The 17,191-nt window shown below is 40.6% G+C and overlaps 1 protein-coding gene across 1 annotated transcript in view; it reads left to right on the top strand.

The window, feature by feature from the left end:
• Window positions 1-17,191, top strand: part of TSPAN4 (tetraspanin 4) — a gene marked incomplete at both ends in the record, with an annotated part of 177,510 nt that overhangs the window by 115,198 nt on the left and 45,121 nt on the right. The window contains one exon of the mRNA XM_079537627.1: window positions 847-1,038. Coding sequence (XP_079393753.1) covers window positions 847-1,038 — 192 coding nt within the window. The remainder of the gene's footprint in view (window positions 1-846; window positions 1,039-17,191) is intronic.

Here is a 17,191-nt window from a genome sequence, read left to right as displayed (position 1 = left end):
AGAGGCAGCCTTAGCAATTAGCACTAAGAAATTGCTTTGGCTTTTGGGTTTCCCTTCTGTGTTTCATTTCAGAGGCTTAGCTCTGCCCCAGGATTAGCTCTGTCTTTTTCCTCTTCTGGTTCAGGAGTTGCCTTATGTTCGTCCATTTTATGCAGACATTTAATTGATATGCTCCTATGTGTGGCTTACTACTCTATGAATGCAGTTTTTTTTCCTCACCTTTAATTGGTTTGGATAATAAAGTGCAATTATAAAACTCAATAAAAATTGGTTATTTTAAAGGGAAGGTAGGAAAGAAAGAAATGTAAGTGATGCGCTGCTGTGTGACTGTATAATAATGCAAAATCCCCTTTGGTTTAATTCTATTTAATTGCTCAACTTTACTCAGTTTGTTACAATTGTGCAGACTTTATCTCAATTATAAGCAGCAGGCTTATAATTGTTTGCATTTTTAAAAGTTCCTTGTGTATATAATAATTGTAAATTTGATGTTTTTGTGGTGGTGACTGCCTTTGCTGCCATGCTCCCTTCTCCTTGCTCACATACCAGAAGAGCCTGTACTACTGCTTCCCTTTAAGATTTTTCCTAAACCAGTGAAGTTCTCATCTCATCTGAAATTTGGGTCATTTTTTGATTGTATTATCTTATTGATAAATTTCCTCTTTATAAAGTGTTTTCCTTTGTCTGCATTGTCTACTTTGGGCTGAAAGTGCTGTAACTAAAGATCGTTCTTAGGCATGGCTGCTACAGTGAAGCTGTATTGATTCACTGCTGTATTGATGTGGATTAAAATCTGGGGTTACTTTGATACAACAACTGAGCTTTTTTTTCACTTTATTTTTCCAGTTGGGGGGCTGTGGAATCCTTGGAGTGGGCATCTGGCTGGCAGTTACTCAAGGGAACTTTGCCACCCTCTCTTCATCTTTCCCATCACTGTCAGCTGCCAATCTGCTGATTGTCACAGGAACTTTTGTCATGATCATTGGCTTCGTGGGCTGCATAGGTGCCATCAAAGAAAACAAGTGCCTCCTGCTGAGTGTAAGTATTAAGCTGCTGTGCTGTTGTAGTGCTTGCTGTTTTAAGATGCTGGCGCTATTCCTATGCATGTTACAATATCCTGTATTTCAACAGAGGTGGTCCACTTGGTGTGTAAGAAATGTGAATATTGTTGGAGTCGGTCTTTGGTAGTTCTGAGGGGTTGCTGCATCATTTGTGACTGTGCTATTAGCCTATCTTTGCAGGATGAGACCTGCAAGAAGGGAAGGGTTAGTGGTTATGTGGGTTTCCTTGAACTCTTCAGAGAGGAGGGTGAGATTTGTGAAGACATCTTTGCAGTATACCCTTGAACTGTTGTTTACTTAGCTTTGGAAGCTATGTCTTCTTAACATCTGCTCTAACGGCACTGATGATGTGAAGTCCTGGGCAGAATTTTAACTGTAGGCAGGAAACATTGTGAAGAGAAAAACTGATTTTGGTTTAAACTGGAAATGAAGTCCTTTAGACTTGGCAGTGTTTATTTTGCCAATCGTTAGCTCTCCAAAGATTGAGATGTCAGGAAGTAAAGGTGCCAACATAAGGAGGTTGTTGTGAAATCAAAGATTAATAAGGTACCAGCTGTCCATAATTTAGCAGAAGCTCGAGCCATACAGCTAGTGCATTTTATCAAATATTGTTTGATGCCACTCAATGCTGGACTGACTTTACAGTAGAGAGGGCTTGTTGTAGTTGATGTTAGTGTATACTTTTAGTCCTGTCGAATTGAAGACTGAGATGGCATTGCTGCTGAAGTCTTGTACTTCACAATGAGGTCCATCAAACCTTATAGTGAAGTGAAGCTGGGGTTTCATTTACTGAGCTGGCGATTCCACTGTAAAAAGGCTGTTCATCACCTTATTTCACACAGATCAGGATCTGTCAGTCCTCAGTACTTCGAGAGTTTCTGATATATTGGCCCTCACTAACCTTTTTGGCATAGGCAGATTCTCACAGGATCACTTGTCCTTGCTGCAACTAGAGTGAATCTACTCCGTCAACTAGATTTGCATCCTTTTGGGGAGATGCAGCTGTTAAGGCTTCTTGCTCCTCCTAACACATACAGCAAAATACTTTTGGTCTTGATTGCACTTGATTGTATTTGGTGGATCAAGTTAGATAAAAGAATAGGATCAATTTGTTTTAGAAACTCTTCGTATGGGAGAGCTGGGAAACTTGAGTTAATTTGGTACCATCACTGAGCCATATTTCTCTGTCTAGTTATTCTGTGTGACTTCTATTTTACTTCACTTTCTTCACTTTGGAAGTGTGTTCCCTTAGATCTGATATTGAGCTGCTATATAGAATCATAGAATCACCAAATGGCTTGGGTTGGAGGTGACCTGAAAGGTCACCTAGTTCCAGCCCCCTGCCATAGTCAGGATTGCCATTCACTAGATTGGGTTGCTCAGAGCCCCAGCCAACCTGGCCTAGAATGCTTCCAGGGATAAGGCATACACAACTTCTCTGGGAAACCACTTCCAGTGCCTCACCACCCTCTGAATAAACAATTTCTCCCTTATACCTAATCTGAATGGTACCCTCTTCAGATTAAAGCCATTATCCCTGGTCCTATCACAACACATCCTGATAAAGAGTCCCCTCCTATTTTTCCTGTAGGCCCCCATTAGGTACTGAAAAGCTGCTGTAAGGTTTCCCTGGAATATTCTCTTCTCCAGACTGAACAATGCCAGCTCTCTCAGCCTATCTTCATGGGAGAGGTACTCTAGCCCTGTGAACATTTTAGTCGCCTCCTCTGGATCCACTTTCGAGCATGACAGCAACTCATGAGTAAATTGTCTTGCTCATGCGTGATGTTTCTGCCATATCTTCTTATGCATTATTTGGTTTAGCTAACTTTTCTTAACTTAGAAAGTATTTTTTCCTAAGTGTTACTTCTGTCTGTAAACAAGAGCTTTGATAGCACTTTGACAGAGAAATTGAAGTCCAGGCACACAGATACGCTTAAGTTGGACTGATGGAAGCTATTTGACAGTATAGGTAGTGCATTCTGTTGTGCTACTCACCAGATAGTCTATTTGATTCTCTTAATATCTTCCTACTCATTAGCATTTGGCCAGCCCCAGCAACCGACCAAGTGAAGAGGCAAGTGCTAAACAAACTTGCAGAACTGAAATGGGCAGAAGTGATACAAGGTCTGCAGGCAGTTTAAACAAATCCATGGTGGGCTTATAAACAGCAAAAAAAGATCTTAATATCAATATGCAAGCAAGAAGTAAAAGGTAGGAAGTTATGTCATTTGTATCTTTCACTACCCTATATGCAATAGTCTGATGAAGCTCATCCATGCTGGAGGTGTTCCCCAGGATGCTATCATGCTGGAGTGGCAAATCCTCTTGTTATCACCTATGTATGTGAGTTAAAACGTTGCTCCACTGAGCAGAGATTTCTGTTTATGCCTGAAGGAGCAGCAGGTTTCATTGCCCTTCTTCTGTCCTCTACTGATGAGTGTGAGAGAAAGACAGGAATATTCACTATGGATGCAGACATAAATAAAGATGATGTGAATGTCATCTGATCCTCCATATGTTCTGTCCATCCTGCCTGTCACCTCCTGCTCTGAAGTCATGCCCTTGAGATCTTGAAGACTCTTACGACATTGCAAGCATATGAATTATATGGACACACCTGGTGTAACCAAGTACAATTTGGACCTCCACCTGCTGTTGTCTTCTGTAGCACGCCCTGTCCTAATGACAGGATTGGAAAGGCAGTTCTCCCATGCAATGGAAGCATCTCTTGTTTAGCTTTCTAAAAGCAGAAGAAAGAAGAAAAAGACGCTGTAGCCTCAGGTTGCTGCTGGTGTTTGGATAGGTGGTTTGGAGGAAGTAGGTGGTAGTATAGCCAGAGGAACAAAGCGACGTGGGTGTATTATAATAAGCTGAGGGTGGAGCAGGGGAAGAGTACTACCAGCATAGTTCACCTGCACTGGAGCAGCAGAAGCCTTTTCAGTGTTGAAGATAGCTGGATTTGCGTGTATACGATGTTGCCTTATGAATTCTGGTTGATGATGTGATAAGGTGTTAGATTTATTTAAGGAGCCTGCTTGGGTAAACAAGAAATGAGCGGTTTCAAAGAGACATTTCAAGTTATCTGTATTTCATACAGGAAGTTACAGAGCAGAGGAGGCTCTAATCCTCTACCTTTGTGTTCTCTAACTTTCCTATTAGGTTGTCAGTGCAAACCTTTAAGCTCTTTGGTATGAGGCTGTTGTGATGTTAAGTACAAATGATAATAATTGCATACCTCTGGAACTGCCAATGATTTTGAAAGGAAGGAGAACAAATAAAATGTTTCAAGTAACAGAGGACAAACAGAGAAGGGAGGCCAAAAACAGCAGTAGAATTTAATTTGTAAATGAGATTTTTTCATAGCTGGGTGTAAGGAACTTCAGGAATGAACTGCATTAACCCTGTGAATAAAGTGTTTAGATAACCTAAAGCTTCACAGTTTTACTGACTTGAAAAGACTAATCTAGTGTCCACCAAGTAAGGAGCTGGCAGATATCTTTATTCAGTGGCATTGTATAGCTGGGGACACTGCCTCCTTAATCTTTTAAGAAACAGGCCCATTTCTATCTTTCTGCATTCAGAGAAATGGAATAATATGAAAATCTAAAATGGAGCATGACAGAAAAATGAGAAGGAAACCTCAACCATCCTACGCATTCTGAAAAAAAGTATGCAGATGAGATGAATTGCACAGCTGTCATTCTAAGATTCACTAAAGAAAGAATAGGTATTTACAATCATTTTTATTTGCTCCAGCTACAGCGTGAAGGAAGATAAACTTTTCCATCATTAAATTTCCCTAGGGAAATCAAAGCAACTAGTATTTCTTGAAATAAGTATACAACCTGGCATATATAATCTTGCATCTGAAAGCAGATGCAAGTTGATGAGGGAAGCAGGAGAACAATGCTTTCTTGCTTTAGTACAATTCCTTTGACTTCTCTGCTATTCTGGCTGCTCAGTATCATATAACAGCAGTGTCTGTGCTAAAAAATCTTCTGTAATTAGAAAATGGCAGCTTTATTCTGACAGGTTGGGTCACTGTCCTGAACAGAAGACAGCTAATAAGCTAAGAGTCTGACTTGAGCAAGAAAGATTATTGACTTTATGGATCTTTTTCATAAGTATCTGATCACTCCCTACAGTATCATCTACCTATGCTGCAAATCTCCATAGGATATTCTGAAGAAAAAAAAAGTGGGGAATTTGCTGTTATTTCCTCCTCCATTGCAAATGGCTTACAGTTCCAGTGTCTGTCAGAGCCATTAGCCTTATCTTTCATCTTTGGGAATTTTGACAAAAACTTGCAGTGTGTGTACTTGAACATCATTGTAATGTATATGCTTTTCAGCTGAGGTCAAGTCCTTGCAGAAGATAGGGCACCAGCTCACTGTGCCACTCTAGTGCAATTGGTTATGATTTGATCACAGAACTGACATCCCCCTTAGGCAGTGACTGTATGTAAATGTGCCCATGCTGTTGCTCTATGCTAGAGAAGTTCATGCCTGATTAAGTACTATTTTCTCTTTCATGCTCACTTGTTGACTCCACTGATTTTTAAGTATCTGTGTAAAGATTGTCTTTTAGGTTAACTGCTTAAGATCTATGTTTGAGGACCTAAATTGCCAAAGTTCTGTCTTGCATACATGTTTTGTTCTCTATTTTATATGCAGTGTACATCAGTGGGCAAAAAGGAAAGGTCACTGTGGATAGCCCAGGTTAAAAAAACCCAACTCCAGATGTTAAATCGTGATGGATCACATTATTCATGATCTGTATTACAGTATCGCCTGCAGGCAGCCCAAGAGATCAGTCAGTTGTGTATGAATTCTGAATAAACTCCTGGTAAGGAGCAGTCCCTGCCCAGTAGAGCTTACCATCTAAATAGATAAGACAAATGGACAGTGTTATTACCCTCATTAGACAGATGGGGAGCTGCAGCACAGTGAAACCGAGCATCTTGCATAGATTGCACCGGGGGAATGGGGTGCAGCTATGAAACAAACCCAGATTGTCTAAATCACAACTCAGTGCCTGTGTCTTCTTTTCCTGATGTCAGTAGAACATGTCCAGCTGTCCTGTGTTCTACAATGACCTTTAGCAAGTATTTAATCCATGTTTCCATAATAGTGATAATAACTTGGAATTTTTTCCTCACATATATTATGCCTAAATAATAAATAAATGTTCCAAAGCAAAGTTATCTCTCAATTTATGTCCTTTTGAAAGTGCCCAGTCGGTACATTCAGCTGGTTTCTAAGTCAATTACCCTAATTGCAACATTATTTTCAGTTAAGTGGGAAAGAGGAGATTTAGAGAAGCTGCCAGAAAGGGCAAGTGAGCGTTGTGTAATGCAAAATTTTTGAAAACTGGAACTTACTTTTGGGCCAGGTGATTGTGTCTGCCTGGTTGTAAGAGCTCATGTGTGTAGATATGTTTGAAGACTCTTTTGTTGTGAATAACAACCCATGTTGTTAGGTTGGTAGGTGGTATGATTCATAGGCAGTTTCATCCTGTCATTTTGTGCCACTGTTTTGTTACTGTTTTTCCCCCCAGGATTTGGTACAAGGAACATGTTCTGCTCCCAGTTGGCATGAGCACAGTGAGCAACGCGCCTATCAGAAGAGGTAGAGGATGGGTCTGCTTGTGGAGATATTAAGGTCTAAAAAGGCTTTCAGTGTGTGTAGGTGATTCTTTGCCACATAGTACAGGAGTATTTTAGAATGGGGAAGGGACTTGAAATAGAAAAAATGCTGACTTGCTCTCCAATGGCTGAAAGTAGTCATCATTCTTGTGAAGTGTCAACAGTGGGCATGTATCAAATCAAGGATCAGATAAGAAAGAAGATGGCTTAGACATGCCCTGTTTCCCCTTGTTCCTGATTAAGCCTATTTTTTGTTTTGTTTGGGGTTTTGTTTCCGCTAGAAAAGCTGAAAGAATGATTAGTGACAAGGGGGAAGAAAATAATCATTAACAGACAGCTATGTATGCTCAGCTCTATTTAAGTGAGGACTCCATGTTAGTAAGTGAGGAGTTCATCACAGTTGCTAGTGTGAATAAGATCAGAATTAAACCTCTGTGTTAGGTGAGCCTGGCTGTGGAAACTGCTGATAGTCTATATCTGAATGACTATCCAGCCATCAAAAGCCTTTTATTTCTGGAATAGTCCTAGAGGAAAATGAGTGCCAGTGATGTTTTCTGCTGCGCTATTGAGAGTTTTCTGAAGTTCAGCCAGCTCATCTGTAAGTGAAATAGCAATAAAGAAAATGAGGAAAAAGTTAATGAGTGAGAAGAAAAGACAACTAAAACCCCTACTGTTTTCAATAGTATTACTGCATCCAATCAGTGAGCTGACAGCTGAAACTCTATTGGTGATAGGGAATTTATTTCAGAACAACTAAATGGGAAAGAAATAGCCCATGAATGACTTCATCTCAGTAATTTTATGCTACAGAGCAAACAGTAGATTCTCACCCCAGCTTAGCACATCGGCTTATGTTATTTTAGTGATCTGAGTAGAAAAATCAGGATAATTGTGGCTGCAGACACAGCAGCAAGTGATGCAAAGATCAGAAAGGCAGAAGGACATGCAGTGATGTGCCTGAGAGTGTTCTATGTTGTGTGTAACGCTTCTTAGGTAGCGCTGCGTTACATGTAAAGGTGCTTCCTTGCTGCCTCTTTAAACTGGAAGCAGTGAGAACCAAACTTCAGTAGTCTGGTTGCCTCTCCTTTATTATTAAGCATTTAGGTCTGTGAGGCACTGCAACAAATTGACCAGAGAAGCTGTGGCTGTGCTGATCGTGGAGGCATTCAAGGCCAGGATGGATAGGGCTGTGGGCAGCCTGATCTACCTAGTGACAGCCCTGCCCACAGCAGGCGGGTTAGAGCTAGTTAATAATTAAGATCCCTTCCAACCCAAGCCATTCTATGATTTTTTGATAAGTTTTTAATGAATTCTGCTTGTCTGATACTGATACTAAAACTTAGGATTGGGTGAGTCCTTCTCTTCCTTTTCCTTTCTTCATTTCTGGTAGTAGCTAGGCAAAATACCTGGGGACAGGGGGACAGAAAGAACAAAGATGGTTTCCTTCCCTTTTTTTTTTTTTTTTTTTTTTTTTTTTCAGACTTCAGCTCAGGCTCAAACATGTAGAACAAGCTTATGTCATAAGGTCATGCTTGTATAATGTAGACTGATCTATGCCACTAGCACACAGTACGTTTCAAGTCCTTCAGTTATCTTACGTGGTGCCGAGATGCTGCTTTATGGCAGACAAACAGAGTAATGGTGCCACGAGCAGGAGTCAGCAGAGCTGTACTAGTTTGTAACAGGTGAAGGTTCAAGCTGTTTGTATAAGTGGCTATCAGTGTTTCAGAGCTCCCAGCGCCTGGCTGATTGACCCAGTGGTACTAACATTAGCCTCTAAATCCTGCATGGGCTCAGGATTCCCCATCACTTAGAAAACCCCCTTAGCCTATCTTTTTAGTCCAGGCATTGGAGCAACTCTTATATGCTAGAGTTTCATGAAAATAAAAAAAAAGACCACAGTCTTTTCCAGAATCAGACCTTGACAGCAAGCCTCGTTTTGTCCTGCTGCTGTCTGTAAGGATTTGAGGCAGCCCACAGCTACATCAGTGCGTATCAAATTGCCAGGATAATTACATAACCCAGTGAAACTCATAGAGGAAGAACAGAGCATGAGACTACATTGTGCTTGGATCTCTGGAAAATACTTTTGAGTAAACTTGTTTTCTACCAGGGCTTGCATCTTCAGACAGATAAAGCCATGCACTAATTGTCTGACTTATAAAATGAAGTTCTGCTGATTTTTGTGGGATTTTGCACTGACCTAGGGTCACTTGTGAGATCTGTTAGACAGCAGGGCTTTACCATTTCAGAAGCAAAAGACAGATGAGTTGTATGATCCTCACCAGCTCAGACATTTGTTTCACTTGTGAACATGAAGTACAATGTTATTTTTTTTCCTTACAGTGCAGTCATTTCCTCAGATAAAGCCATAGGTTTAAAGAAGCAATGTGTGGGCTTACATTCCCATTCATTTGCTATTTTAGCTACTTTAGCACTGCTTTCTGAAGAGCATCACTGGCTTTTCTCTTTACGGATTTGAATTACATTAAATTCAGAAACAACTCTGGAGGTAGAGTTGGAAGCTAGTTGGCACAAGTCATTGATGCCTATCAAGAAAGGTTTCATTGATGTTAGAGGCATGTTGGTTCTCCAGGAGGAGAATGTATTTAGTGGAACAAAGTAGACCAAGCTGATTTGCTGTTCATTTTATTTTGAGCTGTTGCAAAACTGACCTATACACATCTGAAGCAGCAGTGTAGTACGTGTAGTACGTGTCTGTGTGGTACAGTTGGGAACTGTGGACTGGGTGGAAAACCAGTGGTGTAACTTAAATACAAACAAAATGCTCCAACTTGTCCTTTTTATTCACCTCAGCCATGTGCTTACCAGTATTTCCTTCACTTGCAGTGCAGTTTTGACTCTAGAAATAAGAGACATCTTATTCTTATAATCAGCAGATGTGGTCCCATTGCAAGTTTAACTCAAGATTTCCAAATGCGTAAGGGGAAACCTGCAGAATTTCAGTTTTGTTGTTTTGTTTTTTTTCCCCTTCAGGTCATGCTAAGTCCCCAAGCAGCCCACTCATGTCACTTACCCTGATCATCCTGAGGGCACGTCTATCAGCGTGCCCAGCAGCTGATGGCCAGATGTTCAGTGAACACGGATGTGAAGCCAGCCCTGCCAATTTGCTTGCTCCTCGGGCAGAGCAATGAGGACCAGTCACTGCTGCTCTCAGGGGCACTGAGCTGGCCAATTGCCTGTCATGCTGCAACTTCAGATGACAAGAAATATCCTGGGGAAGGTAGAGTCAGGCAGAAGCTACATTTACTGAGTACAGAGGTGATATTAAGTCTGAGTAAAAGGTGTGAATTTAGACACTAATTCACTTTATATGTCTTTGCCATAGGGGAAGAATACTGAATTAATCCCAAGACAGAGTCTTTTAGTTGTATTTTCCATTAGCTGTGTCAGTTGGACTCAAGTAATTGCTGTGCTATTAATGAAGTAGCACACGGTCTTGAGAGAGCCAGTCTGATCTTTCAGTTTTTCTTAACCTGTGTCTTAGTTTACAGGTAGGCTGAGTTTCTGTCTTGACTAGGATTAAGGTAGACACCGGATCACATTATGCCTTTGCATTACTTCTTCTACAGGAGAGTAGAAACAACCCTTAAAGAGAGTCAGAGGCTTACAAGACCCTTGTTTATGCTAAGAAATAATTTGTGGTCGTGTTAAGTGGGCTTGTACCCACCTACTCTTCTCATGTGCCAGTGATAGCTAGCTAATACTTGAATTAATTTAGAACCAGTTTTTGGAAAGGATGGGAAATGACTAGAAATAGTAATAGTATGGAAATGTAGAGTTTCTCAGCTCTCATGAGTGCTGTAAGGCTGGATAATTCCAACTGAAAGCAGTAATAAGACTAAAATGAAATGATGATAATCTGCATTAACTCTGCATGTGTTGTATATCTTCCCATAAATAGTTACTCTAGACTTCTTTGAGACTTATTCATCAGCAGGAATATCTGCACATTCATAAAAAATACGGTCCGAACATAAACCAAGCTGTGTTATATATCCACCAGGCATAATGCATGCAAAACTTTGTCGCAATCAAGATGAATTAACTGTTAAGGCTTTTAGAGAATAATAGCTGATGAGCCAAATTTAAATACATGCCATTTTCATAATGGAATTTCTGTTCATAAGTCTGCTCTTACACAGTACTGCTTTTTTACGGTTTATGAGCAAACTTAGCATTTTTATTACTGAAAAAAAATATGAAATGATCATGGAGCTAAAGAGATTTACTTCTAAGAAAGTATTAGAAGCCAGGTATGCACAGCATGGCTAAGAGAGAGTTTGGATAGGATGTATAAAATGTTTGAGGAATCTAAATACTATTGGCAGAAGGAAAGTATGGCACTACAAGAGATGTGAGCAATAGTATGGAACTAACAAAAGGAGAATTTGAACTGAACATCAGCAAAAACTTTGGTACTGAGATGTGAAATCTACTGTGATGGAAACAGGTGGATGCAAGTTGCCCTTTCTCTTTGTTTTGAAGTTCATATAAAGGAGCAATAGAGTGGGATTTTCTTGACTGTAATGCCAGTTGATACTACTGTCTTGGCTCTGTCCTATCATTCCTTATTCCTTGCCTTTTTTGTACAAGTATTCCAGGCTGCAGAAGTCATTTCTAAGTTGTCAATACAATTGACATTTTTTCTTCTGTTCTCTCCACTTTTCTCAGTTTATTGTGGGAGAAGGCAGGAGATCAGAAGGTTTTATCAATACCAACTGTAGAAGTGCAGCAGCTCCCCTTGGCCTCCTAAATGTTATTTCAGTTATAGAGAATATAATCCATGATAAGAGAATGGAAAAATTAATGAGCATATTAAATTCAAGCTAAATTCTTCATTTTCCAGTAGGTTGGTAAATTGTGGCTGCTATAAAATCCATGAAGTTCATTTGGCTTTCTGGATCTCTGAATTTGTAGATAAAGGTTTGATTTGTGTTTGTTTATTCAAAAAAGCGAGATACCATTTATACCTTCAGCATTGAAAATAAAATGATGTCCCTGCAGAGAAGGTTATATGCAGAACACAGTGTAATATTTGGTAGTACATCTGTTTGTATCAAAACGTAATCCAAAAATCAATTGAGGGAAGAAGGAAAACAGCCTTTCTTTTTGGCTGATAACCTCAGCCTACAGCACAGTAATATGATCTGATAATCTTCCTTTTAAATTCAGCAATAAGGGACCTTCTCCTTTTGATCAGGACAGTAGGGATCTTTCAAGTGGGCAGAGAACCTGTGCTTTAATATCTGCTGTTGTTTAAAATCGTGGTAAAAAGATAAATGTACCAATTGTGTGGCTGCGGGCTCTTTTAAGCCTCAGAGGTCATTGCCAACCTGTGTGCTTCTGTGATTTTAGGAGACTGTCTTCCAGTTACTGGAGCTGTGCTGATCTCTTATACCAAACTTTGATCTGTGCATGTTAGGACCAGGCAAACAAAATCTTTACCAGGCCATCAATTCAGAGCTGTCTTGGAAGACCAGCAACTTGGGCCCAATATGAATGCTCTGTAATTTCTTCTACCTGAGATGCTTCTTAATTAGGAAGTCAAATGTAATATCAGAATTAAAGCTGATCAAATGAGAACTTAGTAATCAAGCCAAATTAAGTACCAAATGACTTGACTATGACTGCATCAAACTTGCAGCTGCTGTAATAAAGGCAAAATTGCCTGTAAAAATATATATATATATTATATATATATTTCCCTCTTCATTCTGAGAGCTGCTTCAGGCCAACATCACACGTAGCTTGCTGGAGATTAACAGCATTGGCAGTGCATAATAAAACACAGCATAAGCTGACTGCTGAAGTATTTGTCCAGTTTCTTAGGCTGTGCTGACTTACAGGCTGTTTGGCCTAAACAAATTATTTGCTAAGCCATGAATCTTTAAACTGTTTTGGAACATGTCACTATTCCAGAGAGACTACTGGCTTTTGGGTTTTCTTAACTTGAGGGCTGTTCTGAAAGTAATGCCTCTATTTGATTACATTGGCCCATGATATCAGAGGTGGATGTTGGTGGCATGTCGGTCGAGGTTTCAGTAGAGGTTGAACCTTCCCACCAATATTCCATTACATTTTGCTGCTGTGTGACAGATGGCAGCAGAGGGGCAGTCTGGCAGAATGGCATCTGACGTGGAAGAGCAAAAGAAGTAAAGGTGGGGGATTGAATTCTTCTGTATGGAAAAAAATGGCACCACTAACATTCATTAACCCTTGCTGAACGTTTATGGAGACCAAACAGTGGATGTGAGCACAGTGAGGTGGTGGATCGTGCATTTCAACAATGCGGCAACAGACAGTCATCTCCACTGGTGCAGATTTTTATGAGTGCCACATGTAGGACCTTCACTGGTGAAAAGACATAGCTAAAGGTGGTGATGATGGAAAACAGTGTTTTGTAGCTGAGAATTTGCTCTATAGAATAGTGTTATTGTCTTCGTTCTATCTGTTCTAATTTCCATGGAAATAAATAGGAGGAATTACTTTTGGAGTGATGCATGTATTGTCCTGCTGTTTGTCAAAGAGGATCTGATTAATACTTAGTAAGAAACTTCTGTCTCTTCATATTTAGCTAAGTGAGAAGAGGGTCTGGTACCCTGACATCTTATTGCCTCCTTGTCTGACAAAGATTTCCATCACACTAAAGGCATTATGTCTGGGGTCAGGCTAAACAGAGCTTTCTTGATTTCATCATCAGTTGTAATGTTTTTATCTCCTTACAAAATGTTTGTAACATGTGACTAACAAGGCAGTGGTAGATGGTTTTTCTTGTACTTGGTTACTTTTTCTTTCAGGAGGCTGTGAGGTTAGCTACCTCTGACATAGAGAGGAGGGCAATCTGAGCAGCATGATAGAACTATTAAGATTTGGGAAGGAGAAGCAGGAAAAAGGACCCAATCCTATGCATTAGTGTATGATGCTTGGTCATCATGTAAAGGTGCAAGTATCTGTAACGTTCAGGAAATTAGAGAATCTTGTTTGCTGGGAAGAAAACATTAATAGTTGCTCTCTTGAGATAGGACAAGGGGAGATGGCTACAAACTAAAAGAGGAGATTTAGATTGGATATAAGGAAGAAGGTGGTTTTGTTCTGTTTGTTTGCTTTTTATAATAAAGGTGATGAGGCACTGTAATAGATTGCCCAGAGATGTGGTGGAAGCCCCATCCCTGGAGACATTTAAGGTAAAGCTGGGGCTCTGAGCAACCTGGCTTAGCTGTAGGTGTCTCTGTTAATCATGGGGGGGTTGGACTGTATGACATTTAAGCCTCCCTTCCAACTCAAATGATTCTATGACTATATGCATGTAAGGAGGATCAAGGACTGGTGCTGGATGAAGGGACTAGAGACTAATGGGTCAAAAGTTTACTGCAGCTCCATTGCGGATTGATTTACAAACTGGGATCTCCTCTGATACATTTTTCTCTCTCTGGTATCAGAAGGGCAGTGCTTAGCTCTGCAGTAGGCTTTCCAGCATTGCATTTTCTACCCTTCTAATGGGAACCTGTGAGAGGGTGATGGGCTTTATAGACTATGAAGGTCAGTGCCAATGGACTGCTGTTAGTTTTCTTAGGGCTTGGAAGTAAGCAGGGGTAAGTAGACAAAAAGGCATCACCTTACCTCTCTTCTTATCAAAAATCCTCTGGAGTTCTTTCAGGTGTAATTTAGATAACACTGTACAGAAGGTACCTCTCCAGTGAACCTCTGTTAGGTTGGTTTCTACCATTTGACATGTAGTGTGGTAAAGCATCTCTGTGCAAGGTCAGATTAATCTTTTTGTGGAGTTTTATATGAATGCTTTGCTTTGGGATTGTTGTTTCTCCATGAATAAATCTTTATATCAGCAGCCTGCAGTGGACTGCAGAAAAATTCATTTTTATTCCTCTCTGTGTTTATCAACACAGTGAGAGACCTTATTTGAAAATGAGCTGAGTTTCCTATAGAATTGGTGGGGTTTTAAGTGCTGCGAGCCTTCAGTGATTTTAAGTTTTTCCCCTTTAAATTTGAATGGGATGTGCCAAGCCACCTCTGGCCCCAGATTGGACATGATTTCCTTTGGGATGATGCTGAGACTTGGAACTGAACGTGAACTTCTGTGGGAAGGTGCACTGGGAATCGAGGGGCAGGTTGTGCGTGCGGCCATCTGTGCACTTTAGTTCAGTGGATCAGAAGATGTGATGAAGCACGCAGGCTGTGCTTTGCAGCCAGGTCCATCTGAAGCTTTGTTATTGCTGCTTTTATTTTATTTTATTTTTTTTTTTTTTTTTTTTTTTTTTTTTTACTTTCTGACATGTTGGTCTGGGTTCAGGTAGGGTTCTTCATTGGAGGGAAATGATAAATGTGCTGACATGTAAGTGCTGCAGTTTTTAGCAGATGATGAATTTTAAGCCTCCGCCTTGAGGCTGACCTCGCTTAATTTACCTTTGCAATAAAAGATACAGTGGATGTCCCTACTGTCTGCACACGGTGGGATTGCTAATGCATGTTATCTGTTATATAACCGCATTCTTTCTGTCAATGAGTGTGAATAATAAGAAAGATAAAACCAGAGGTTTTCTTTAAAAGTAGGAGTATTTTTCTGTGGAGGAAAAGCAAAATCCTGCTTATCTAGGTTTTGACTTTCTGAACAATGTTAATTTTATTTCACTGTATGACTTCCAAAACCTGCAGTGCATGAAACTGAAATCTTGCGATAGTGACTTTGTTGCCCAGTCTGCCAGAAAGTTGCACTGAGCTGTGGGTGGGAGAGGAAATCTGTGCAGGAACCTCTGAGCCTTTGGATAGACTTGGACATCACTAGGATAGCTTTTGTTCTCATTTCTTAAATTTTGAGCCTTGCCTGTTAACACCCGAACCCATCACATTTAGGGACAGGGAGGGGGTCAGCAAAGGCTTGTCCCCTCTCCATTGCACCTGTCCTGCATGGCAGTGTCACCTGGCCACATCCCAACTGTCTTGCTTTTCTTGGTGAACCTCCTGACTTCGGCACTGGCATCCCCTTAGGTGTACCCTGCTCACCAGCCCTCGTGCTTCCCTCCAGTTGTCTTTCCATCTCTTCTTTCTCCAGCTCCCAACTCTTGAGCAGGTTCCTGTCCATATCCACTGGTCCAGGTTCCTGTGAGATGAAGCTGGGGGATATTGATCCTGTGGGGACAGCAGAAAGGCATGGTGGGTCTGTGTGGTGTCATGAGAGGGCAAAGTTTTGGAGTGGTTTGGGAGTTGTGTGGTTGTACACAAGCAGCAGGAATTATTTGCACAGGCCTTCTGCACTTGTAGAATTTTAAGAATTTAGCAGCTAGCTGAGCCCTCTCGTCTGTACTGGTTATGTGAAGTGCAGGTTTTTGAAGGTTAATGACTTGCCCACAAAAATCCACTTGCAGTTGGGTAAGACAAAAGGCACTTGCTTGAAATGGAGCGGTGCCTTGTTGCAGGTCCCTGCTCCAAATGCTGGAGCATAAAAGAATTTCAAATTAAGCCAACAGAAATTTAACCTCAGTAGCATTCATTGTCTTGCCTTGTTCTTAAAAGTAATTGGACTGGTTTGTTTTTTTAAAAAAAGTTCTTTCAGAAGCTTTTATCCTTTATACTGAAACAAGCTGGGAATATATAAACCTAGACAATTCAAGTTTGGCAAAATTATAAGCTGATGAAACTGGGGTCCTGTGGTAGGAAATGCTTTATTATTGATGTTGATAATGGGTGCAAGTCCCTCCTTTTCTGTGCTTCAGAAATGGCCTAGTGTGATCCAGGCTAAGCCTGTGAATTGCACAGGGGGACAGTATTCACATGTATGGTTTGGGAAATGTGTGCGTTATGGATGAGCAATAAAGCATCCCACAGCTAAATAAATCAGGCATCTTTGCAAAGAGTGATGTTACTTGCCTTATTGCAGTTAATTCTATCCAACAGGCTAAAATGTTTGAAGTAAAAAATAATAAGCAAGCTGCACCAAGACTGGTTTGCAAAGCTATACAGAAGGCCAGTGCTGGAAGGTAATGATATGGAAATGAACTCAGATCACTGAGAGGGCAGTAATGGGATCCAGTATTAGGGTCAGGCAGGTGTGAAGATACTCATGATGAAGATTTGAAAATAAACTTTCATTTAACACTCTTGGGGCAAAATGCCATCCATTCTGCAGGCAGTCTAATTGTGCTATTGGAAAATGGTATTTTCCCCTTCTTGACCTTTTGTCCTCCATTCAATCACAGAAATCCATAGGTTCAGAGGTTTGGTTTTGACTTGCCAGGCAGAGAAGAAGCTCTGATAAGGTTTTGTAGCTATTAAACTTTCATAGATTTGTAGCCCTGTGGTTGAAGCCAGACAATAACTTTTTTTTCCTCTTGGGAATAGGGTTTCAGTGAAGTCAGAGTTGCTCAGTATTAGAATTCCAGCCTTGCAAGCTACTAAGCATATGGAATTTGTGTTGAAGGGCCATTGCCTGAGCCTTGAAAGTTTC

Source organism: Tetrao urogallus (assembly GCF_951394365.1).
Source record: "Tetrao urogallus genome assembly, chromosome: 6".
NCBI classification, from domain to species: Eukaryota; Metazoa; Chordata; class Aves; order Galliformes; family Phasianidae; genus Tetrao; species Tetrao urogallus.
The sequence above is the reverse complement of the archived record's forward strand: the minus strand, read 5'-3'. Positions and strand labels throughout refer to the sequence as shown.